Genomic DNA, 26337 nt, shown 5'->3' with positions numbered 1-26337 from the left:
ATGCAGCAGACCATATTTCAGCTTGAAAATAGTATTCTCTGTATTAAGTGCCATGGATCTGTACTCTATATTGAAATGAGTGATCATTCTTTTATATGGAGAAAAGGCCAGAAAAATAGAATCCTAAAAAATCCATTTCCCTCACTGCTTTTAAATCACATTGGACCTAAGAATTTATAAGTAGTCACCATGTGTGGTGAAGTGGAGAAATTGAAAAGTCACACAATATTACAAAGTTGTCTATTCTATCTAAGTTACCAGCTTTTACTCTTATCCCCATTTCCTCCTCAGCCCATATAAACACAGCCACACCAGCCCCATCTCCTCCCAGTCACTATTTGCCCATTTTGCATTTTACTTGGTTTCCTAGTTGTGTACACGTTGCCTTTTTTGTTTAAAAAAAAGTTTATTTGGGGGCACCTGGGTGGCTCAGTCGGTTAAGCCTCCAACTTTAGCTCAGGTCATGATCTCCCAGTTTGTGGGTTCGAGCCCCATGTCGGACTCTGTGCTGACAGCTCAGAGCCTGGATCCTGCTTCAGATTCTGTGTCTCCCTCTCTCTCTGCCCCTCCCTCCCTCCCTCTGTCTGTCTCTCTCTCTCCCCTTCCTTTAAAAATAAATAAATGATAGGGGCGCCTGGGTGGCGCAGTCGGTTAAGCGTCCGACTTCAGCCAGGTCACGATCTCGTGGTCCGGGAGTTCGAGCCCCGCGTCAGGCTCTGGGCTGATGGCTCAGAGCCTGGAGCCTGCTTCCGATTCTGTGTCTCCCTCTCTCTCTGACCCTCCCCCGTTCATGCTCTGTCTCTCTCTGTCCCAAAAATAAATAAAAACGTTAAAAAAAAAATTAAAAAAAATAAATAAATGATAATTATTTTTAATTTATTGAAATATTTCCTCCTTTTCCACTCTCCCCTCTTATTTCTCTCCCCCAACCCTTTCTCTCTGCTCTGATCATTACAAACAACCTTAAGAGACCATGAATTACATGACATTTTTGACTTTGTGCAAAGGCTCTGCCACACACATATCATGCTGGAACCAGAGTCCCTGGCTTGTCCTAGTCAGCCATCCTCCATTTGTCTGTGTGGTTTTTTTCCCCATAAAAATAAGGGATCATAGAATTTTTGTTTCCTTTAGTGAATGCGTTCTTTTGCTATTATCAGGAAATGAAGCAATTTGTTTTTTGAGTTTAAGATGAAGTTTATTTGGAGGCCCTGTCCCCATTGTAGAAGCATAGCAAGATATACAGAAGAGTGGAGGAAAGAAAATGAAATCCCCTGTAATCTCATTGACCTTCACATATCCATGTTGGAGAAGGAGCCAAGTCTGGTCATTGACAGGGTCATTTTGGTGCCTTTACATTCAGAGTTATTTTTGGCTTGTTATGAGGGTCAACTCTCCTATAGCATTTTCACCAAATCCCAACCCAGGACAGCCATCCAGCCCCAGCCTGTCATTGCTAGTATTTCCATGCATATACAGTCAATCTTAAGAGCATTCTGTTTTGCTGTGCACCCTGTGCTGAAAGGCTGACTCTGTCTGTCTGTCTGTCTGTCTGTCTGTCTATCTATCTATCTATCTATCATCTATCTATCTATCTATCTATCTATCATGTATCTAATATCTATCTATCTATCTATCTATCATGTATCTAACATCTATCTATCTATCTATCTATCTATCTATCTATCTATCATGTATCTAACATCTATCTATCATCTCTCTCTCTCTCTCTCTCTCTCTCTCTCTCTTTCTCTCTCTGTATCTATCTATCTTTGTTTTACATTAGATTCATTAAGGGCTATGCGGTGACATGGCTTCTCACAGTGAAATCACACTGATTTTTGCTTCTTCTCCATAAGCATGGCTTTTTTATTCCCACTTCAAATTTTACAGGCTGCTTCTCCCTCTCCCTCTCTTTTAAAGATGACTTTTCACCTGTCTTGTGTTAAGTAGTCTGCTTTTTTACTGCCACAGAATTGGCACATATCACACCACCCCACACACAACAGACTGGTTTTTTCTTTTGGGATATAATTGGCATATAATATTGTAATAGTTTTAGGTGTCAGGACTGAATTCTTAATCCAAATTCATTCCCATAGAATTTTCAGGACTTTTCCTTAGCCAACTCTGGGTTAAAGACTTGAACGTAAGACCTGAAACCATATTAACTCCCAGAAGAAAACATAGGCATTAAGCTCCTTGACATAGGTCTTGATGATGATTTTTTGGGTTTGACACCCAAAGCAAAGGCAACAAAAGCAAAAGGAACAAGTGGGATTATATTAAACTAAAAAGCTTCTGCACAGTGAAAGAAACCATCAATGAAATTAAAAGGCAGACTACTGAATGGGAGAAAATATTTGCAAATCATGTACCTGATGAGGGGTTAATATACAAACTATGGAAAGAACTCCTATAACTCAATAGCAAAAAAACAAAACACAAAAACAAAAAAAAACTGATTTAAAAAATAGGCAGAGGATCTGAGTAGACATTATTCTAAAGAAGAGATACTGATAGCCAACAGGTACATGAAAAGATGCTCAACATCACTAATCAGCAAAATGCAAATCCAAACGACAATGAGATATCACCTCACATGTTTTAGAATGACTAGTATCAAACAGACAAGAGGGGTGCATGCGTGGCTTAGTCAGTTAAGTGTCTCACCCGTGATTCCAGCTCAGGTCATGATCTTGTGGTTTGTGATATTTAACCCTGTGTTGGGCTCTGTGCTGATGGTGCAGAGCCTGTTTGGTATTCTTTCTCTCCCTCTCTCTGCCCTGCCTCTGCTTATGCATGCAAACTTTCTCTCAAATAAATATTTTTAAAAAGACAAGAGGGGCACTTAGGTGGCTCACTCAGTTAATCTTCCGACTTCAGCTCAGGTCATGATCTCACAGTTTGTGAGTTTGAGTTCCACGTCAGGCTCTGTGCTGACACCTCAGAACCTGGAGCCTGCTTTGGATTCTGTGTCTCCCTCTCTCTCTGCCCCTCCCCCGCTTGTGCTCTGTCCCTCTGTCTCTCAAAAATAAAATAAACATTTAACAATTTAAAAAAAAGGCAAGAAATAAGAACTGTTGGCGAGGATATGGAGGTTGGTGCAGCCGTTATGGAAAATGGTATGAAGCTTCCTAAAAAAATTAAAAATAGAACTACCATATGTTCAGCAATCTACTCCTAGATATTTATCTGAAGAAAATGAAAACAGTAACTTGAAAAGATATATGTTCCTCCATGTTCACTGCAGCATTAGATGCTGAACTAACAGAGACACCCAGGTGCCCCCAAAATGCAAATATTTTTAAAGTTATATTTTCAATTAGGAACCCAGATTTGTGGCTAAAAGAGGAAATGTGAAGTTTAATTGTAGAACTAGTTAAAAATGTAGAAACTAATCAAAGAAATTTAGCAGAAAAATAAGAATTATGACCACAAGATTTTGTTTCCTTAAATTTCTCATTATAAGGAGTTCTCAAAGATTAGCATTACCATAATCATCAATGATAATTATCAGTAAGTAGCAATCTTACCTCCAAAAACTGTGAGAGATACTTTGACACTTATTTGAAATGAGTCTACATCATGGAAATGCAAATGAATTGAGTTGACCGTTGCTAGTTTGAAATAACCTTGCCTGAGTAACATTGTATGAAACGACACTTTTGCAGGAGGTTGACAACCAGTCAAGATTTAGCTGTTGTCAAACAAACATAATGTTACCATATGAGCCTGCCGGTATAGACTCAAGAAAAATGAAAGCATACATCCACATGAAAACTTGCATACAGATGTTCAGAGCAGCATTGCTTAGAATAGTCAAAGAAGTAAAACCAACCCGAATGTCAAATGACAAATGGATACATGTGATTTCTCTATACAATGGATTCAACCACTAAGGTAATGGAAATATAATGTTATATGCCAAATATACCTCAATGAGTAAAGTAATGAAGTTCTGACACTGTAACGTGGATGAATCTTGAAAACATTGTGCTAAGTGAAGGAAGCCAGAGGGAAAAGGCCACGTATTGTAGGAATCCACTTTCAGGAAATGCCTAGAATAGACAATTCTAGAGAGAGAGAGAAAATAGATTCATACTTGTCACGGGCTGGGGGAAGGAGAAAACGGGGAGTGACAGATAATGGGCAGGGGCTTATTTGGGGAAGAATAACAAAAATATTTTGGAACTAGAACGTGGTGAACAAGTAGAATGGTTGTACCACTCTGTAAATGTACTAAACATGACTGAATTGTGGACTTAAGAAAGGTGAGTGCTATTTGCAGCATCATGGATGGAACTGGAGGGTGTAATGCTAAGTGAAATAAGTCAGGCAGGGAAAGACAGATACCATATGTTTTCACTCTTATGTGGATCTTGAGAAACTTAACAGAAGACCATGGGGGAGGGGAAGGGGAAAAAAAAAGTTACAGAGAGGGAGGGAGGCAAACCATGAGAGACTCTTAAAAACTGAGAATAAACTGAGGGTTGATGGGTGGTGGGGGAGAGGGGAAAGTGGGTGATGGGCAGAGAGGAGGGCACCTGTTGGGATGAGCACTGGGTGTTGTATGGAAACCAATTTGACAACAAATTATATTAAAAATAAAGGTGAGTGCTATAGCATATGAATTATATTTCAATTAAAAAGACATCAATCTGTCTTAATTCTGTAAGAAAATTAGAAGTTTCTGTCAATTAACACTGTGAACTCATAGTGGTGTAATACAATGAAAAGTGTAATAAAATTTTTGAGATCCTCCTTCAAAGGCAAGGGTAGAATTGTTATTATGGCAGATGAACCTTTCATAAGAAAAGGAAACTTGGCAAACCTTGAGATTCATCTTCAGCTCATCCCCAAAGTGTTTGGGGATCTAAAACTAAACGAAAACATTGTAATTCTATAAACAGCAACAAAAATCAGCTGATAAATGCAGTGGTGTCAACGAAGGACGAGATGAGAGATACGCTAGCCCACTTCTTGGATTTGCGTGGGAGCCCGGACAGAGATGATCTGACTGCTCCACTGGTTTTTCTTTGCTGTATATATAGAAGTGATATCTGGGAAGGTGCCTTAATATTGCAAAGAACTCTGTGATGAAACAAGCAGTCTTTGGGAAAGATTTTCATGAGCTGTTGGTGTGTTTAGGCCAGTGTCCTCCTTAATGGGGTGAGGGACACAGAGTGTGGATATATTACACAAATGGAGAGCTATGATCAGTGTGAAGGCCGCTTTGTGCCCTGAGAACACCTGCTAGTAAGACCCACCTTCTGGTCTCCTTAGTGTATTTAGTGGAGTGACAAAGATGTTAACATTTATTAAGAAGGGCTAGGGGAACTTTTAAAACCTCGTTTGTAGATAAACTTCTGATCTGTGATGATGAGTGTTTTATCCACTTATACATCTGAGTACTATATTATTTGGGGAAAATGTCTAGATTTTTAAAATCAAAGTTCAATCTTCCTTTAGGAACATACAAGTTTCATGTTAAATGATTAAAATCCCGGAAAAGGTGAATGAAATGATTTGCCATTTAATTGCAAGTGATTTGCAGACTTTTTGTAGCTTTTAAACTGTTTTTTAATTTCTTCAGTATATCAATATATCTATATAATATTGGACCCCTGATTCCCATTTACAGAGATGCAATTCAATCTAGATTAAAGACTTAGAGTGAAAAAGACATAAACAGGTAGTAACCTTTTGAGTTAACATTAGCAAGTTTTCAAAGTGAAAAGGCAAACAACTGCATTTTTCTAAGTTGGCATGTAAGACATCAGGATTGTTACAATCTTTTCTGGTCAAAGTACTTGTTAATAGAAGCATTTTCAAAGTTTTAAATATTACCCCATGATCCCATCTCAAAAAAGGTAGGTAAGTCCTTGATTGAAATAAAGACTTGTACTTAATTTCAGCCCAGAGTTTATCTTTATTTTATTTTCTAAATGTGCTTTATGGAGTGTGAAAAAATAAACATGAAGAAGTGTAATGCCTAAGGCAAGGGACTGAGGGGGCACTGTCAGAACCGAGAAGGCTGTAAGATTTCACTCTCCTTTGAAAGCTCTCAAGTTAGGGTGCCATAGTTTAATGGAAGTTGGTAGAAGACATGAGACTCTGGAGCCAGAGCAAAAGTTTACTACTCACAGCAACAGCAATATCCAAATTACCAGCATCCTCCAGGCCCCAATCCCACAGGGCCTGTGAATAGGGCCAGGTGATACCTTCATTCACAGTGGGTGGAGCTTAAAGACAAGAACCCAGAGCTTAGGGAGCCTGCATCTTTTGTAACAGTACATTTACCTGCTCATTGCTCCAGGAAGAGATATTCTCTGTGTCTTCCAAGGATGTTTGCTGTGCAGGCATCCATGAGAATATAGTCCAGCTCACAGGGTAGGAAGGCAAGATTGCAGAAACACAAAAAGTCCAATGGAAACATATTTGACTTAAATTCTTTTATATTGTATAATGTTAAAATGACAATGATTTAATGGAAAACCTTCTTGAATAATCCTTACCATAATATTTGTGGTATTTGCCTAAACAGCAATCATTAGAAGTAGGTTAGGAGCATTTTATAACAGAGAGTTAAGTGATTTAATACAGACTCTTACAGGGACTTTGTATCAAAGCAAGTACTAACATGTTCAAAGATAAGTTTTAAACTTACTGGGCAAAATAAAGCTTTTATTTGACTCCTGATCTTGAACTTCAGGTGTTTAACTTTAAAATTATCTGATGGACCTATGATATTTTCATTCAGTGTTAATATTCAGGAAGTACTCAGCCATCTATCAGAGCAGTTAGTTGTATTACAGATGAATCCAGAGAACTGTGTACGATGAAAGGCAAGATACACATTAGCTTCTTAACCTTTAAAGCTTATATTAAAGGATGCTGTGTGTGTGTGTGCATGTGTGTGTGTGTGTGTGTGTGTGAGAGAGAGAGAGAGAGAGAGAGAGAGAGAGATAAAAGTCATAAAAGATGTGTCATAAAGTCAAATTGAGGTTTGATATATGTGATGATTACATCAGTGCACATAGTTAAACTAGAGATGCCTTTGTGAGAAATCATGTACAATCATACGTTTAGTGCCCAATTTAGTTAACAGTACACATTTGTAAACAAAATGTTGGCCTCAGGTGTGCAGTTCATAAGCATGAAACAACTTTTAGAATATCATACAATTCAGAATATAAACATGTAGATATTTTGACATTTTCCTTTTGAAAGGTGTGATATCCAGGATATTTTGGCTAGTTGACATGTTGTCTGAATTTTGAAAGATGAGTTATTAATCCTTTTGTGAAGTAGAAAACTTAGCCTGTTGAAAGTTTCAAGGAATACCTTCAGAGATCTCAAAATTATGTGAGACCCTTACTATCTGCTCATTACTGCAAATATATCATCCTATAGTACTGGTATCCTGATGACTATGAAAATACCTTTTTTTTTCTTAAAAGAGTAATTATCAAGCTATGACTTTCATTTATCACACACACAAAAAATCTCTACCTGAAATCCCTCACTTATTTTCCTATATCTGCCATACATTCTCCTTAATGTCTGCAATAGTTTTGAATACCTCCAGCTTCTAGCCGTGCCCTCCTCTCTGTTCTCAAGAGCATTCAGTATATTGCACATGGTAGAAACCCTAATATAACGTATCACATTGTGATGCGTTATTCTGTTTTAACATCTCTGCCCCAGGCTGTGTTATTCATTTCTGTAACGTCAGTTTCTAGCAGTGTGCCTAGCACATAGTTACTTATTCAGTAAATATTTGTTGAAACTATGAATGAATGAATTTTAATGTCACCAGCAATTTGGTCTAAATCTTATTCATACTTCAGAGCATATGGAAATTAGAACAGTGTGAGTAATTTGAGCAAATTAGATTTTCTATATTAAATGTTGAAATATATGTTTCCTTTTTTTTTTTTCACACATTACCACTATTCTAAGTACTTAAAGTACTTCTAGGTACAGCAACTGTGGGATATTTAACAACAAAACTTTACCACAGTATAAATGCACACAATTAAATGCAAAAGGTGATGTTTACAAATTTCTTAAGTTTCTTGCCATAACTGTAGGCTTCTATAATGGATTAAATTAGTAAAAAAAAAAAAAGACACACACATTCATTTATTTGTTTATTTCAGAAGCACCTAGTAACTGTCTTTGTCAAGTACTTTAATACATGATAGATACACAGAGACTTTTGGAAAGATGTTGGGGGAGACAGTTTACAGTATTCAGATACTATAAAATTCATTTAATCCAGTGGTTTTTAGTATATTGACAGAGCTGTATATTCATCACCACAATCAATTTTAGAAGATTTTTATCACCCCCAAGAGAAACTCCATACTCTTTAGCAATAATTCATGTTTCTCTCCAAACACTCACCACTGCCTATGGATAGGCAAATAGATTTGCCTATTCTGAACATTGAATGTAAATGGAATAATGCAATTTGTGGTCTTTTATAACTGGCTTCTTTTCCTTAATATTTGTTTCATTCACAGTGTAGTTTGAATCAGTACTTCATCCCTTTTTAATTACTACAAAATATTTCATTGTATGTACATATCACATGCATGCATATATTCATGTATCAATCCCTGTACCTTTTGGCTATCATTAGTAATGTTGACATGAACATCATGCAAAGGTTTTTGTATGAACATATGTTTTTATTTCTCTTGGGTATATACCTAGGAGTGGAAGATCTGGATCATGTGGTAACTCTGTTTTATTGTTTGAGGAACCACTAAACTGTTTTCCAAAGTGGTTGCACCATTTTACGTTCCCACCAGCAATGTGTGAGATTCCAGTTTCTCTACATTTGTAGAGATTTTAAGAGATTTAACAGATGTTTTCAGGTGGAGCTTAAGAATGTATGATAGTTTTGATGACTATCAGAAAGCTCTTTTCCAATTTATTTTGGAAAAAGTTAATTTTTGTTGGTTAGTAATAGCTGCTAACATTTACTGAGTGCAATATACTATGCATTAATCTAAGAATTTTACATGTATTCAGTGATCTAATGTTTGTAACAATTGTAACGACCCTATACAATAGGTATGAACATTATTCTTACCTTTGAGGATGTTTAAGTCTAGAAAGCTTAAGTGGCATATCAACAAATTTAAGAAGAGATTGCACCCATGTGTCTGGGTTGAGACTGTATTTGAGCTTACACTTGACAATGGTAAATGTTAGGGGAATATGCCACTGGTTTACATTTTCACTGGAAAGTTAGCAAATACATTTGAAAGTGGAATTTTGTATTTAAAATATAGGTATAAAATTGTAGTGTGGGTTTTGGTCTGTTGGGCAAAGACTTCAGTTTATTGACTAACCATGTTTTTGACCATTAATTGTGATTTATGCGAAGTCAATAGAAAATGTCAAGATGTTGATTTCTTATACTAATATTAGTGAGTGTTTGCTGTATGAGTGTTTGTTGTCATTTAGTGAGTGTTTACTCTGTGCCAGGCACTCTTCCAAATGTTTCTTTTCTATAACTCAACAGTTCATGTGGTGCTGGCTTTGGAATATATTAGTTTATATATTTTTAATACATGAATCAATAATTTATATTAGCTCACAATGAAAATATGTGCTTCTTTTCTTTACCTAATACAAATAATTATCTTCATTTTTCTCATCTTAAAAGTTAGTGAAATAAATTTACCTTAATGTCACATGGAAAACTTATACTAAAAAAAAATAGAGCCATTAAAAAAAAGGCTAATTAATTTTATTACTACATCTAGCAAGCTGCCCCATCTCTGAGAGGGAAAGACACAAATTGTTAACATTTAACATCAGAATATATTTTTTACAATAGTAACTTTTCCTTAAAACAGTACTCCTATCTGAGGAACTTTTTTGTTTATTTGTTTGTTTTTAGGTATCTTTACAAACCTCTTTTTGATTGAAGCAACTGAGAAATGCAAAATCGTTTGAAAATTGTTTCCATACAAAAGAGCAAAGGAAAATTATGTGTGCAAAAGATCTCACCCACAGTTAGGCAAGGAAACAGACCCATGAGCCTCAGGATGGTGTGATCTCCAGGGTCTGTCTGCATGACCACATGTCTGTTTAGTTCCACCGTTGATTCTCAGTGGTAGTTTGTAGTTGTGTAGTTTGATTTCTTTGTGTTAATCAGCCTCATTGTGATTTTAACCTCCATTTATATTAGAACAAGTAATGTTCAAATTGTTTCACTCATATATACCACCAAACATACTTATTTTGAAAAATTGTGTACTTTCTTGAACATTTTTAAGTTGGTGTAAAAATTTTCTTATAGGTTTAAATAGTTGCGGTATTTTCACATTGTTAATATTAAAGTTTAAATAATAAAATGATTGCATTTTAATGTGTCCAGTAGTATATTAAAACTACGATGACTTGATCTTTACTATCATTTTAATAACACATAAAAAAGCTTATTTTTATTTATTTATTTCTAAAATTTTTTTTTAATGTTTATTTTTGAGACAGAGAGAGACACAGCATGAGCAGGGAAGGGGCAGAGAGAGAGAGGGAGACACAGAATGTGAAGCAGGCTCCAGGCTCTGACTGTCAGCACAGAGCCCAACGCGGGGCTCGAACTCACGAACTGTGATATCATGACCTGAGCCGAAGTCGGACGCTTAACCGACTGAGCCACCCAGGTGCCCCGAAAAGCTTATTTTTAATAGAAATTTTATAGATATATATATTTCTCAAACTTGTTTTTCTATTTCATTTCCCCACAGAACTTAATACATAATAATAATAATAATAATAATAATAATAATAATAATAAACTTATTATTCGTGGGTTCCATATTTAATTTATCTACATGTTACAATGTACTTGTGACCACAAAAACAATACATGTGGCACTTTCTTGGTCTTTCATAGACATACACAGACTTGTGAGAAATTTGAGGCATTCCATGGGCAGAGTTCCAACTGGGGTCAAACAAGGCATCTCTTTGTTTTCTTGTTTTAACTCTTATACTGTGAACAAGTGTCCTTATTGTGGTCTATTTACTGCCATTTTTTTTTTCATTTTGGGTACTTTGTGGGTGATTTTGTTGGTTAAAATGACCCCCAAACATTGTGCTGAAGGGCTGACTAGTATTCCTAACCACAAGAAAGCTATGATGTGCCTAATGGGGGGAAATACGTGTGTAAGAGAAGCTTGTTCAGGCATGAGTTTCGATTGCTATTTGTTATGAGTTAAGTGTTAATAAATCAACTAAATATGTTAGATAAGGTGTCTTTAAACAGACACGTAAAACAAGGTTATGACTGGTTCCTGAAAATGTGATGAGAGACTCAGAGGAACCTAACTTTTTATTTCTCATGGGAGCAAAATGGCTCCATTTTTGTGAATTTGGTGTTTGTGGTATTTCATTTAACATAACTACCACAAACAACAAAAAATGACTTAAAAATATGTATGCATCACCTGAAATACACTTCTTCAAGAAAAACATGTATAAAAATTGAAATTGAAGAGAGAGAAGGGAAGATGACAACAGAGGAGGAGGACCTTAGGCTCGCTTCATCCCACAAATATGAGTAGATAATTATCAAGTCATCCTCAATGCTCCATTGACCTGAAGACTGACAGAACAAACTCTACAGCTAAAGGCAGCAAAGAGGCCACATTGAAGAAGGTATAAAGTGTGAATATGTAGTTTGGGAGAGGAAAGGATCATGGCCACTGTGGTGGGGAGGGAGCTGGGGTCACAGAGAAGGGTGAGCGACAGACTAGCACACAGGAGAGTGCACAGGAAAAATGAATCCCCATAGCAGTTGGACTGGAAAACAAAAGGGGCTGAATTTCATGAGTTATTGCAACCAGCAGGGCTTAAAGTTGGCATTTTTAAAGGTCAGGGGGCTTGGCTCAGGGAGAGCTTGGCAGACATGGGGGCTGCTTTTGGAGAGAAGGCAGGACAAACAAGCCACAGACATACCGTGTGGAAACAACAATCTGAAGAGTTCCTGGAGCACACAGCAGGGAGGTTGTTTGCTCATCTTGAAGTGTGTCCCAAAGAGGCAACATTCATGGAGAGACCTCTCCAGGAACAAAGGAACTGGCAGATGCCATTTCCCACCCCCACCCTTCAGCATAAACACAGAGCCACCTGCAGGATTCAACACAGCACTGATGCTCACTACCTAATTTGCTTACACCAAGCCGCATCCCCCTAAGCCTTGGTGGAACCACCCTTTTCTGTCATTCTTGCCTCAATCCCAGCATAGTGGTCCCTGTCCCCCAGAAGACCAGCCCAAACCTCTGTCCACACTGTGTCTTCTGTCTCTGGAGTTCTTCATAAGGTCATTACCCTCAAGAACAGGAGAGGTAGCTGATTTTCCTAACATATAGAAGCTGACACAGAGACTTAGACAAAATGAGAAGAAAGAGGAATTTGCCCCCAAAGGAATAGCAAGATGAGGCCATGGCCAGAGATCTAAGTGAAACAGATGTAAGGAACATGCCTAATAGATAAGAATGATCATAAAGATACTCAATGGACTTAAGAGTGGAAGACATGAGTGAGACCCTTAACACAGATATAAGGAATAACGTAGCAGAGATAAAAGGCTCAATAAATGAAGTGAGAAACACACTTGTGGAATGAACAGCAGTCTGGAAGAAGCAGAGGAATGAATTCATGACCTAGAAAACAGAGTAATGGGAAGAAATCAAGCTGAACCAAAGAGAAAAAAAAACAACAACAAAGAATTATTGTAAACAAGAATAGACTTAGGGAGCTCAGTGACTCCATCAAATGTAATAACATTCACATTTTAGGAGTGCCAGAAGAAAAGGAGAAAAAAAAAGGGAGCAGAAAATTTATATAAAGAAATAATAGCTGAAAACTTCCCTAATTTGGGGAAGGAAACATATATCCAGATCCAGGGAGAACAGAGAACCCCCAACAATATCAACAAAAGCAGATCCACTCCAAGACATATGATAATTAAAATAGAAAAATATAGTGATAAAGCATTTTAAAAAGAGCAAGACAAAATGAGACAGTTACACACAAGGGAAACGCTACAAGGTTATCAGGGGATTTTTCAGCAGAAATTTCCCAGGCCAGAAGGGAGTGGCATGATATATTCAAAGTGCTGAATGAGAAAAATCTGCAGCCAAGAATACTCTCTCCAGTGATGCTATCATTGAGAATAGAAGGAGAGAGAAAGAGTTTCCCCAGACAAATAAAAACTAAAAGAGTTAATGACCACTAAACCAGCTCTGCAAGAAATATTAAAGGGGACTTTTTGAGTGGAAAGGAAAGATTGAAAATGACAGTATGAAGGTAGGAAACACAAAAGCAGTAAAAAATGAATATTTTTGTAAAATATTAGCCCAGTAAGTCACAAAACAAAAAGATGTAACATATGACACCATATACCTAAAAGATGGAGAGAAGAGGAGTAAAGAATGGGTTCAAACATAAATGACCATCAACTTAATATAGACTGCTAAACAGAGAAGATATAATATACAAACCTAATGGTAACTTATTACCATTATACCATTACCATTAGAATAAAGAATAAAGAGAAAGAAAAATAAATTAAAAATGGTTTAAAGACCTAAATTTGAGGCCTGAAACCATAAAAATCCTAGAAGAGAACATAGGCAGTAACTTCTTTGACATCAGCTGTAACAGTTTCTTACTAGATATGTCTCCTGAGGCAAGGGATACAAAAGCAAAAATAAACTATTGTGACTTCATCAAACTAAACAGTTTATTTACAGTGAAAGAAACAATCACTAGAAACTAAAAAGGCAACCTACTGAATGGGAGAAGATATTTGCAAATGGCTTTTCCAACAAAGGGTTAGTATCCAAAATATATAAAGAACGTATAAAATTCAACACCTAAAAGTGAATAATCCAATTGAAAACTGGGCAGAAGACATGGACAGACATTTTTCCAAAGAAGACATCCAGATGGCTGACAGACAAAGATGAAAAGATGCTCTTCATCACTTACCATTAAGGAAATGCAAAACAAAACTACAATGAGATATCTCCTCACATCTGTCAGAATGGCTAAAATCAACAACACAAGAAAGGACAGGTGTTGGCAAGGATGTGGAGAACAAGAACCCTCCTGTACTGTTGGTGTGAACGCAAACTGGTGCCGCCACTGTGGAAAACAGTATGGAAGTGCCTCAAAAAGTTAAAAATGAAACTACCCTACAGTCGAGCAATTGCATTACTGAGTATTTACCCAAAGAATACAAAAACACTAATTCAAAGGGGTATATACATGTGCCCTGATATTTATAGCAGCATTATTTATAATAGCCAAGATATGGAAGCAGCCCAAGTGTCCACTGATTGATGAATGGGTATAGATGTGGTGTGGATGCAGCTAGAGAATATAATGCTACGTGAAATAAATCAGCCAGAGAAAAACATCATATGATTTCAGTTATATATGAAATTTCGGAAAGAAAACAAATGAGCAAAGGGGGGCAAAAGAGAGAGAGAGACAAATCAGGACACAGCGTCGTATCTATAGAGATCACACTGATGGTTACCAGAAGGGGAGGGCCATGGCGGGGATGGGTGAGATAGGTGATGGGAGATTAAGGAGTGTACTCATCCTGATGAGCACCAGATGATATGGAATTGTTGACTCACTATATTGTATACTTGGTACTAATATAACACTGTATGTTACCTAACTGAAATTAAAATAAAAACTTAAAAAATGAAACTTAAGATGTATATTTTAATTCCATGGTATCATAAAGCCTTGATATTAACAATTTCTACTTGGATTATGATATTGTAATATTTTTCAGTTTAAAAGTTATAAACAGTATAAATATATATATATATATATATCTGATGAATAATTTGTTGGTGTTTTTGACAAATAATTATTCAACATAAAGTTATATTGGAAATGCATCTCTTAATTAGGTGGATTGGGTTATTTTTCTAACTGATAACATGTGTCTGTGGATGAGTTTTACTTATTCCTAGAATGAAATAAATTCAACATCATTCTTTTCATGTTTGTAGTTCTAATAAATAAGCATAAGGGAATAGAAGGAATTTTATTATAATGTTATTACTTCATTTTTTAATGCATTCAAAATTATAATATGAGAAAAATACTTAGTAAGCCTTCATTACAGTTATTTCAGTGATTTATCAGTTTATGACCCAACTGAGTCCATCTTTAATTTTGTTGAAAGCAAAGAATTTGCAATTACATACTTACACTGGGAAAATAATCGTATAGAGTCATTCAGTTTTTCAGTTTCTGGGAAGAGTGCAAAATAGAATGCAGCCACAATTTTTTAAGTCATTATTTTTAATTTAGCGGCTATCTTTCATTCAGAGGGATTTTGTTCAATCTGATAAATTTACAAAATGTTGGGAAAATTAAAATATCAATTTCTATACAACGTTGCTAATGCAATATTTATGATTAATTGTTTTTATGTTTAAATATGCTTTTATCAAAGCCTTGGAGCTGTGTATAAGTTATTCTATTTATGGGAAATACCTACTTTTTGACATGTTTGGTAAAACTAGCCTTCTTTATCAGATCAGTCAGCCGATGAGAATTAATTTGTCAGAACAAAAATGGGCCCACACAGGCATCTTGTTGTAATCGTATTCTTATATTACAATGGGTGTGTGGCTGTCTGGTTGTCTAACCGGCTGTCTAGCTAGCTGACTGAATGACTGGTGGGTGGGTGGAGGGACAGATGGATGGATGGAGGGAGGGAAGGAGGGTGGGATGCATGGATGGAAGGGTAGGTAATTGGTAAGCAATGAAATTTTTGACAGAAGTTCATTTCCTAAATGAAATAAAGGGACTCTCTCCTTCCATGTTACAGACAACAATCTTAACTCTTCTGAGACTTTCCCTAAGGAGGAATTACTTCTTTGGCAATACTGAGGAGTTAGAAGAGCTAAGATAGTTAAATGAACACTGTCATTCCTCTTGTCCCTCTTTCTGTGTATCTGAATTCCTAACCATTCAGAACCCATGTGGTGCTCACCTAGCCTGACATGGGTAAGAGTACCCTGCTCCCCATACCAGCCTTTGCCCTGGTGCAAGAAGTGAAGCTCCTCTGAGTGTTAATGGTGAACCTCTCCTGGGGTTAAAAATGCCTCTCAGTCACCAGTAATTCAGGTTATCCTTTTTTGATGCCCTGAGGTAATGGGCCAGAGTGAAATTAAGGAAGAGTACACGATATACATTTCTTCTGTAAAATGAGAGTATGTTGATTTTGAATGAAGGTGGGACAAAAGACTATTTTGATTATTATTTTGATACCTCAGCCATGATGATGTTTTTAGACATATCAGTTTTAGGAAAGGTATGCAAGGAATAGGAAAGACCACCTTCTTAGACCCCCAGGGTAGTATATAGCTCTGTGTGGAAGTCACTGACTTAAAGGGAAAGGGTTCAAGACACAGGTTCTAGCTCCTGCTTTTTCCCTTATAAATTTTGGGTGAACTACTTTGCCTTCGTGTACATCTGTCTATTCGTTTGAAAAGTAGGAATAGTAAATGCTGCCCCAATTATCTTTCAGAGCTATTGTGAAGATTAACTGGGATAATGTCTGTAAAAGCATTTTGAAAATGGAGAGCTCTGTCTAAGCAGAAGATATCTTTATCTGTATCCTAAAGTCACTTTAGATCAATTATAGTGTACTACAAAGCATAGTGAAATAGAACTTCATCCAAAAAACCATTCTTATTGAAAGAGAATAACAGATAGATATTTTCGTTACCTAAATATTAATATTGTCCAATTGACAGTAATCACAACTGTAAGCCATGCATTCAGACTTAGGTAAGAGCTAATAATTGTTGAAACTTATCGTGTAGTAGGCACTTTCTGCATTCCATATATGAATTCATTTAATTCTCACAACACATTTATGAGGCAGGCACTATTATTATCTCTTATTTTGTAGATCATAAAGGGACCCAAAACTGTGTGACTTGGTTACACACTTGGTAAGGGACAGACCTAGGCTTTGAATCCTGGCAGGTTATTCCAGAGTGCATGGTATTAGCCATAATCCATACCTCTTGTTATATAGATCCTTAATTGCATGTTTCCTACCTCCCATTCTCCACTTCCCATAACATGACTTCTGCTAAATAATTAAAAAGGAAATGGAAGAATTAATCAATGAAGAAAAGAGTATATGGCAGGGGGAAGAGAGAGAGAGAAAGGACCAATGGGAAATCCAATGGGTACTCCTTTGTCAAAGAATCACAGTGGTTGCTTCAAGGCCGTGGGTGACTTCTTCGGCAGTTGCTCTTGCCTTGGCCCCCTGGTCTCTTTCCCACTGAGGAGGGTACAAAAGGCTCACCGTCGTGTCTATTGTGGGAGTCTGGGGTCAGAGAGAGACCCACACACTCCAAGTCTGGCTAAATGAGTACACGTCACCAGTCCCAACTCAAAGACAGGAAGGGACAGAAGAGCACAGAGTGTGGTTTATGAACACACTTCCATCAAATCTCAAGGGAGTGCAACATAGTCTGATGCATCTTTATTTTTCATAACAACTTAACCTTTGATTCTATGTGGTGTTAATACTGACATTCCTGCCTTCTTATAGTTCTTTTGCTTGGCTTTTTTTTTTATTCATTTACTTTCAAACAATTTGTGTCTTTATATTTAAAATGGAACTTTTTTAGACAGTATATATTTGGATCTACTTTTTTCTATCCATTCTGAGTCTCTGCCTTTTAATTAGAGTGCTTATTCCATTAAAATTTAATGTACTTATTGATATGGTTGAATTTGGTCCTACCATTTCATTACATTTTTTTCTATTTGCTCCTCTGTTTTTATTTCTCTGTTTTTCTTTTCCTGCCCTTTTGGGGATTCAATATCTTTTAGAATACCATTGTAATTTTTATTTACTTTTTAACTTAACATTTTTATTCACTTTGATTTTTACTCTAAGAATTATAATGTATATTCTTCAATTTTTACAGTCTGTTTATTGTTGACATTGCACCACTTTCCCCTGAAAATGTAGGCTTACAACCTAATAGGTCCATATCCATTCCCCCATTCTTTGTGCTACACATGTGATACTTGTTATGTCTGCAATGTGTTTTAAACTCCATATGAAACTTTATGTCACCCTATAGCTTGAGGAATGTAGGAACTGGTCCTAAGGGGTAGATAACTCCATGGACTCACATAGTTCTGGGGATGGGCTGAGGTAGAAGGTTGTGGGAGTGTTGGATTTTAGAATAAGAATACAGCATAAAAATCATGTTGAGTGAACATTTCCTATGGAAATATATTGAATTACACATGAATTATGTTGCATGCAGCTTCGATAATACAGCCCTGGGAGAACACTCAGATACAAAAGAAGAGAGTCTAAGTAGACCCCTGGGAACTCTAAAATCAGTAGGTCCAACAAAGGAAGAGAACCCAGTAGATGAAGCTAAGAAAGCATGTCCTGTGTTGTAGGGGAAGCCAGGATGGTGCAGTAACAGATGCCAGGAGAAAAAGTGTTGTGAGAAGAAGAGTCTACTGAATGTCTCTGAATGTTCAAATGTGAGAACAGAAATGAAACCATTGAATTAGAAATATGGAGGTTATTGCTTTACCAAGAATGATCTTCAAAAGTGGGTTCACAAAAGCATGCAAAGCAAATCAGTGGAGAGCAGGACTTTAAGAAATTCACAGTAAGGTTTTCTGTGCAGAGAATAAGGGGTACAGTGCCTGAAGGGATGTGAGGACAAGGTTTATCTGTTTATGACAGGAGATACTAGACTTAGTGATCTTTGTCAAAGGTAAAGAAGAAACTACCTCCACAAGGAATATTTAGAGATATGTAGGGTTACTTTTTGGTTGCCACAATCACCAGAAAGGATTCCTGGTGTCTATTTGACTGTGGCTGGAACTACATGTTCTGCAGGGCGTAGGACATCTTCTCTTGAGGAAGACTTGTCTTGCTCCCAAAGCACTGAGCCTACTTTTATACAGATGACAATGGTATATCTTGGGCTCTGTTTTTATTTGATTTTCTCAGCACAGAAATCTGGGCCTCACATGATGTTCCCTGCCAGCTAAAACCACTTGTTCACCATGCCTCTGACAAATCTGGAATGCTCTTTGATTTGTCCACTTTAGATCACCCCTTCTAAGATCTCCAGGAAGTCAATCACTGTGACTAAAGGAAAGCCGGGCACTGACTGGTTTATGCCTATCCTTGAGCCAATCACTGTGACAAGGAGGATGAGAGAAACATAAGCACCCATCACCCAATGACTCCTTCCCCTTTTTCTTCTTAGTTACTTCCTTATCCTCTGGATCTTCAGAACATTGGTTAGGGATGGCATCAAAATGAGTGTAGATGTGTCTCATTATCTTTTCCTTAACAGTGCATTATGGTGTTTATTAATAATATACATTATTCATAATGTTAATTGATATAGTATTTATTTCTGATGCTATTATAGGTGTCATTGAAACAATTAATTCCCGAACTTTTAATTTATAATGAGATCTTAGAAAAGGACATATGCTAAATTCTTTATCATGGTTTCTTTGATCCTGGCAGTTTTTTGTCCATCATGAAGAGGAGCAGAAACCAGAAAAATACCCCTACCCCATTTAACGTATCTTCGTTACAATATAAAGAATCGATGCTACTTTAATTAGTACTACCTCCTCTAGAAGAGTAAAATTAGGGAACAGTTTTGGGGTACAAGCTTGCCCTGTAGAAGGAGTACAGGATGTGTACCAAGGACTCTGCCCAGAATTTCTTAATGCATTCACAATTGCAACAAATCTTTCGTAATGAACATTTAAGACTGTGTACATTATCTTCATTTAGCAGATAAGGAAGCTGAGAGAAGGTGACCAGGTAACTTCTCCTAAGTCATAATATTAGCAAGCAGCACAACCAGGATTCTGGTTTTTCCTTTCCTGGCCCTAAAGATATTCTTCCTGTAGCTTTTCAAGAAGTAGCAGAGAGAGGGGGTTGGATGTGTTCCTCCTCTCCTCTCCTTTGGGAATCTTGGGGTTCCAGGACCAGGACAGAAGGGTCATGACACATTTCTCACATGTGCTAGAAGAAGATGGTGACCCACCACAAATCACACTACTGCCATTAAGCCCTAACCATTTTCTTCTTAATGGCACTTGATTATTGATGACTGGGTCGCTTTAAAGTGTCTGTTCTTTTCCATGACAATATTTTAGTTTGCTTAATACCTGCAGTGCATTTGGTCAGTCTTTCCATTGTAAATTTGTCCTCTATGTCTGAACTGCTGCTCAAAAATACTCATTTCTAAAGTAGTGACATGATTTAGCCAAATTGAATGTAAGCTCAGAAACTATAATTTATCTACTTATACAGAATAAGAAAAAGGCCTTGGGGCATCTGGCTGGCTCATTCGCTAGAGCATGCTACTCTTGATCTCAGGGTCCTGAATTCAAGACCCAGGCTGGGCATGGAGCCTACTTAAAAAAAAAAAAAAAAAAAAAAAAAAAAAAAGAACGAAAGAAAGAAAGAAAAGAAAGAAAAGAAAAAAAAAAAAAGAAAAGTGAATTTAGCTCTTCTAGTTAAGAATAAAAAAAAGCCTTTAGGGGCACCTGAGTGGCCATGCTTCAGATTCTGTCTCCCTCGGTCTCTGCCCCTCCCCCACTCGCTTTCTGTCTGTTTCTCAAAAATAAATAAATGTAAAAAACAAAAATGGTTTTAAAGCCTTTGGACACTAATGATTTGAGTTGTGGTACAGAATTATTTAGTATGTTTTTTACAGCTTTTTTGCCCTTTAGTTTTGCTTGTTTGTTTGTTGTGTAATTCTTGTTTTTAAGATGGAATGCCCATGATCAGAACCCATGGAGAAAAATCACCAACTCAGGGTATCCTGGAATTTTTATTACTTTTTTTTTTTCATTTTAGGAGCTTTTGTGTAGTCCCCGGTTGCTTCTTCCCATAGCCTCCCATGGTCTTTGGCTTAAAAAAAAAAAAAAAAAAAAAAAGTCTATTCAAACTCCTATAAAATCATGTTTGGAGCTGGGACCATACCTTTTGTCCCTTATTGCCTCACACCTGTCTCCTATCTTTTCTGATGAATTGGTTGCCTTATGGTCCCTGATCTGAGGATGCTGTGAATACACCTCCAGGCCTCCCAAGACATTTCATTTCCCCTCCTCTGCTTCAACCGTGTCACATGACGTGTACTTAAAAGTTTATCAAAAGCTCCTTTTCCTCTGTAATTTTTTTTCATCAATTTTTTTTTATTAGGAAGACTTTTGCCACTTCTAGTCCATACTTTTTCTAAATAGTTTTAGTGCCAGGTAAAATATGTCAGGTTTTTGTTCTTGTGTATCATGTACAGCACCTGCTCTCATTTTGGTGTCATTTTTATCTTATTGTGTCTTATAACGTTGTTCGTTATTCTTGGCTCTTAGCTCTTCATGGGAGCCTTTGTTTTTTAATCGCATTTTCTACTGCTAACATGTATAGGGAATACCTCAATTAGGTTATAAAGCCTCTTTGCTGTTGTTGTTTGTCTTTTTGTCATAAGGAGAAGGAATGTGGACTTTTCTTCTGAGAATATTTTAGGCAGCCTGTTATAGTAGAAATGGAATGGGGTTTAGAATTTGATTGAACTGAATTTGAGTTGTGATTCCATTACAAAGCAGCCGATGTCCTTAGAAAAGTGATTACAATTCTCTAGGACTCCATTTACTATTCTATTAGATAAGGATAATAATACTGACCTTACCAGATCATTGGAAAGCTTAAAAATAGCCTATATAAGGTACAGCTTCTGCCACATAGTACGTGTTCGATTATTATTGGCATTGTAATTATCATTTTATTTTCATTATTATTAGTTGGGCCATCTCATATTTGAATTGGGAGCTAGTAAGTGATAATGGTACATTTAAAGGAGATACAGCAGAAAAGAAGCTATAGTGGCTGGCCTTAGCCTTAAGGTGTTTATGATCATTTAGAGAAGGTGAAATATATACCAAAAACATGTAAGACATACAAACATTCATTATTTTTGAAGGTAATTATGTAACAGTGGTAAACACTATCAATATTACTTAACACATCACAGGACACCCTCCATGGTTTACTTACTGTGACGATTAGGGAACTGAGAGTTAAAGCTATAGGGGTAATATGTTCTCCGCATATGCTAAGCTGGTAAGAGAACTAATAGGGGTCCTTTGGACTCTGGAGGGTGTCCTTATAACCTCGTTGCTCTGTGCCTTCCATGAGAGAATGTAGAATAGTGTAAGATGTATGTGGTAAATCCACTGGAGCCTGGAAGAGGTGGCTCTGTCTTGACTGGGGTGATAGTGAGAGTCCTCTTGGAAGAGGAATGTTTGAGGCAGATCACGTGGTGACCCAGCTTTCATCAGGCAGGGGTGAAGAAGGGACTGGCAGGAATAAAGGGAAGGCATGGGTGCAGAAGTTTTCTGGAGCATTCAGTTTAGCAGTGTGCTTGTGGGGATTAACGGAGAAGCTGCTGGGATATAGGTTTGTGTCAAATAAGAGGGACCTTGGGTTTTTCTCCCTGGCAGTGGGAGACTTTAAAGGATTCAAGTCAGAGCTCTGGACTGATAAGCCTCACTTAATGCAATGGGGCAACACTTGAAGAAAGGCTTACTTTTTACAGAATGGTACGGGACATTTTGGAAGTGAAGAGAGGGTAGCGAGACTCCAGTTGGGAAGCTAGTGCTAGAATCTAGAGAAGACTGACTGAGAGTAGTGACAGAAAGCATGGACAGGAAAGGACATGTGGGTGACATTGATGAGGTCAGGATGGCAGTAGACAGTGACGAGAGGGCATGCAGAGACAGCAGGTCCCAGCCTTGGTTGTGAGGGGGTAGAGGCTCCAATAAGAAAGATGGTCTCTGGGCACCTGGGTGGCTCCACTGCTTGAGCATCTGACTCTTGATTTTGGCTCAGGTCATGATCTCATAGATCATGGGTTCAAGCCCTGTGTCGAGCTCCACACTAACAGTGTGGAGCCTGCTTGGGATTCTCTCTCCTTCTCTCTCTGCCCTCTTCCTCTCTTCCCCCACACCTCAAAAAAAGTAGATGTTCTCAGTAGTTTCAAAAGAAAAGGGAAGTATCTCCATAAGATCCAGTGGAACCTTTTGAAAGGGACCTCAATGCCAAGGGCTCCTAGACACAGCCTCGGGTGGGCCTTCACTCTAGTCTGTAACATGGCTTGAATTATTTCCATTGCTATACTGTGAGTGCTAACAGAACACTTCTGGTGCTCATGAAGGGGGGCACCGGGGAGGGAATGCATGTTCGTACATGCTGTCAGAGCTGAATCTCTTCCATAAACTCTCGGGAATCTCACAATTCCTATCTAGCAAGTGTTCTGTGTGAGTCCTTTGTTTCCCAGGATGGCTGTCAAAGGGAGCATGTGACTGTGTTTGAGGGTCAGTGACTAATATATGAAAGGGAAATCCCACAGGGAAGCTCCATTTTTCTTCAGGTGTTGCCCCATTGCATTAAGGTTTCTGTTCTAAGTGAAAGAAAATGTATGTCATTCCTCAAAGGGGCGGGTGAGAGAGAACTCAGTTCAGAAATGTTGCTGTTGCCATGTCACAGCTTTGAGTAATGTTCACTTCTCCCCCCCCGCCCCCCTCCATGTCTTGGTCAGTGTTTGTCAGGTTCAACTCCAGCCATGGTTTCCCAGTGGAGGTCGATTCTGACACCAGCATCTTCCAGCTCAAGGAGGTGGTTGCTAAGCGACAGGGGGTTCCAGCTGACCAGTTGCGTGTGATTTTCGCCGGGAAGGAGCTTAGGGATGACTTGACTGTGCAGGTGAGTTTCCCTTGCTGGTTGTTTCTGGGATGCAGCCAGCCCCATGGCTAATGCCGCTTTCTCTGCCAAGCTGACATTCATGCCTGAGATCTAATAGAATAAATAGTGCCTGGGGATTCCTTGAACTTTACTCCACACCGCTTCATTAATTCTGACCTTCTTAATTATGCATTAAAACAGCAAGCAGGAAGGATTGAAAGAACGACAGTGAGTGAGCGAGCCAGAGAGAGAACACACAGCCTGGGCTTAGCGAATAAATGTTTACTGACTACGGGAGCAGGAAGGCACAATTTCTGTGTCTGTTCAATTTCTACCTTACTTATTCCATTTGAATCTTAATGAAGAAGGATTCGAATAAATTGTTCCCAATCAGGCTGCTCAGTCAGTGCGCTGCAAGGGATTTGTAACCCAATTGTGACCCCTGGAGGATAGTCACAAGTCTGCGGCTGTGGCTCCCCGAGGAGGCTTGGGGCTCAGGGCCCCCATTCGCAACGGGGTTCCCCGGCCCATCAAAATCTGTTTCCATGCTGGTGGTGCAGGAAGACAAAAGCATAGCAAAAGTCCACCTTCGTGTTTAATTTCTCTAAGCGTCAGTGAAATGTTCCCGAGAATAGGCCGCTGACAGCCAGTGAGCAGTGGGTGTCCTCTCCTGGAGCCACACTTCCTAAAGCCTCCTATCCTTTCACCTGGGTGTTTCATCCACCAGGGCGATTTCTGTAGGAGGAAGGGGAGAAGTGGTTAAAGCGCGTGGTGAACAGTACCCTCATCTAGAAGTGGGTTGGGGAAGCCAGCAAATAGCGTTCAACACGGGATTGAAATCATTCTTTGTGAAAGCACGGAATAGCACATGCCTTCTGTGGACGGTAGGGTCAAGCTGAAGGACCCCCCCAACACACACACATTTCTCCCCTGTCTTCACCAGCACAGACGAATGGCACTCATGTTTACGGCTTTCTGGGGGGCGCTGCTGTGCCTGTTGACCTGGAGCCCCTCTGGCAATGACATCCTCTCTTTGCTGTCTTCTGCTAATTATATTTACTGTCTCTGGGTGTAATGCTCTCGGAATTTGGGCATACAAAAGGAGCCATAGAAATGCAAATCACTCTCCTCCTGCTCCCGTGCCTCTTTGCTGATGGCTGGAGGCACCTGCTCTTTGTGCACAAACTGCTGTGCTTGGCTTTCTGCAGTTTGTTTTTATAAGGGAAGTGCCTGTGCTTAAAAGTGTTTTGAGTTTTTTTTTTTTTTTTATTTCAGTCAACTAAAAAGCTTTTTACTGTACCTGCCAACCTCTAAATCCAAGAATGTTCCCTTCACAAATAAATGATTTTAAAACAGTTCCTTGAACCAAAATATTTTATGTTACCAGGAGTTTTGAAGTTTCAGGTGCTAAAGCTCTTCACCTCTACTGTTAGAGCTGATGGGTTAGACTAATTGCTACAGAGGATTCATTTTACACACACATATATACACACTGATCGAGATTCTTTTCATTTTGACAAATACTTCCAATATCCTGGGTTTCTCAGAGGCTCACACACACACACAAAAGCAAAACTCATCCCTGCTTTTGTGGTCACTGCTCTTTATTTGGTGGTTGGGGGGGGGGGTGTTGCTCAAAGCAACAGAAGTATCAGGTTGAACCCTATGGTGTATGTTAAAACTATCATCAGTTTCAGGGTTCAATGTAAGAACATCAAACATGAGAACTGCAACATGAAACCTGAAAGGTAAGTGATACAAAGATTTTAAAGGTAGAGAAAAACATCTGAGTGGAAGTCACCAAGAAAGACTTTGTGGATGAATTGAAACTCAAGTAAGATTCCATAGATGGGGCATGAACATGGTGTGTTTGTGGGAAAACATGGGTTCCTGTTCTTCTGGAAGCTAGGAGAGATGTTGGAGATGGGCAGGAGGGAGTCTGGAGCTGTATTTTACAGAGCCTTGGCTGACGTGGCATTGAGGCTTCATGCTTGGAGAGCTAGGGCGAAGTAGGGTGCTGTGGAGAGAAATGGGAGTCTGGAGAACCAGTCTGATTGTGGGAAGACTGAAGAACTTACCATAACCAGTGGTTGCTGGGGTAACTCTATGTGGAGATGTGTAGCAGGCGTTTGAGCACTTACCTGTGTTGCTTAGGGGTTCACTTTATTTAAGGGCCAGTTACATAGAGGTAAATATTACAGCTATTGGATTAGATGCAATTGCCAAGGGACAGAGGTCAGAGGTGTGAGCAAGTCTTTTAGGTAGCAAGGGGAGGAACCAGCGAAGGAGGCATCATCCATCCAACCTATGCTTTTGAGAATATTTGAAAAAAGGCCATTACTGGTAACAAAGTATATGCGCCCTGCACAGATGGTGGAGGATGAGAAGAAAACAGCCTTTGGACTTGGTGTCTCATAGTGGCGACTCCAGTCCAAGACCATGGCTGGTGAAAGCCAGATTGTCCGGGTTCAGCACGAGCTCGGGAGGTTGTCATGCACAAG

The 26337-nt window shown here is 38.4% G+C and overlaps 1 protein-coding gene across 3 annotated transcripts in view; it reads left to right on the top strand.

Moving 5' to 3' along the window:
• The window catches only part of PRKN (parkin RBR E3 ubiquitin protein ligase), a 1353288-nt gene that overhangs the window by 249999 nt on the left and 1076952 nt on the right, over positions 1-26337 (top strand). For all 3 annotated transcript variants that reach the window (XM_047860009.1, XM_047860008.1, XM_047860010.1), the window contains exon 2: positions 23694-23857. In XM_047860009.1, coding sequence (XP_047715965.1) covers positions 23694-23857 — 164 coding nt within the window. The remainder of the gene's footprint in view (positions 1-23693; positions 23858-26337) is intronic.

This window comes from Prionailurus viverrinus, chromosome B2, assembly GCF_022837055.1.
Source record: "Prionailurus viverrinus isolate Anna chromosome B2, UM_Priviv_1.0, whole genome shotgun sequence".
Lineage (NCBI taxonomy): Eukaryota > Metazoa > Chordata > Mammalia > Carnivora > Felidae > Prionailurus > Prionailurus viverrinus.
The sequence above is the reverse complement of the archived record's forward strand: the minus strand, read 5'-3'. Positions and strand labels throughout refer to the sequence as shown.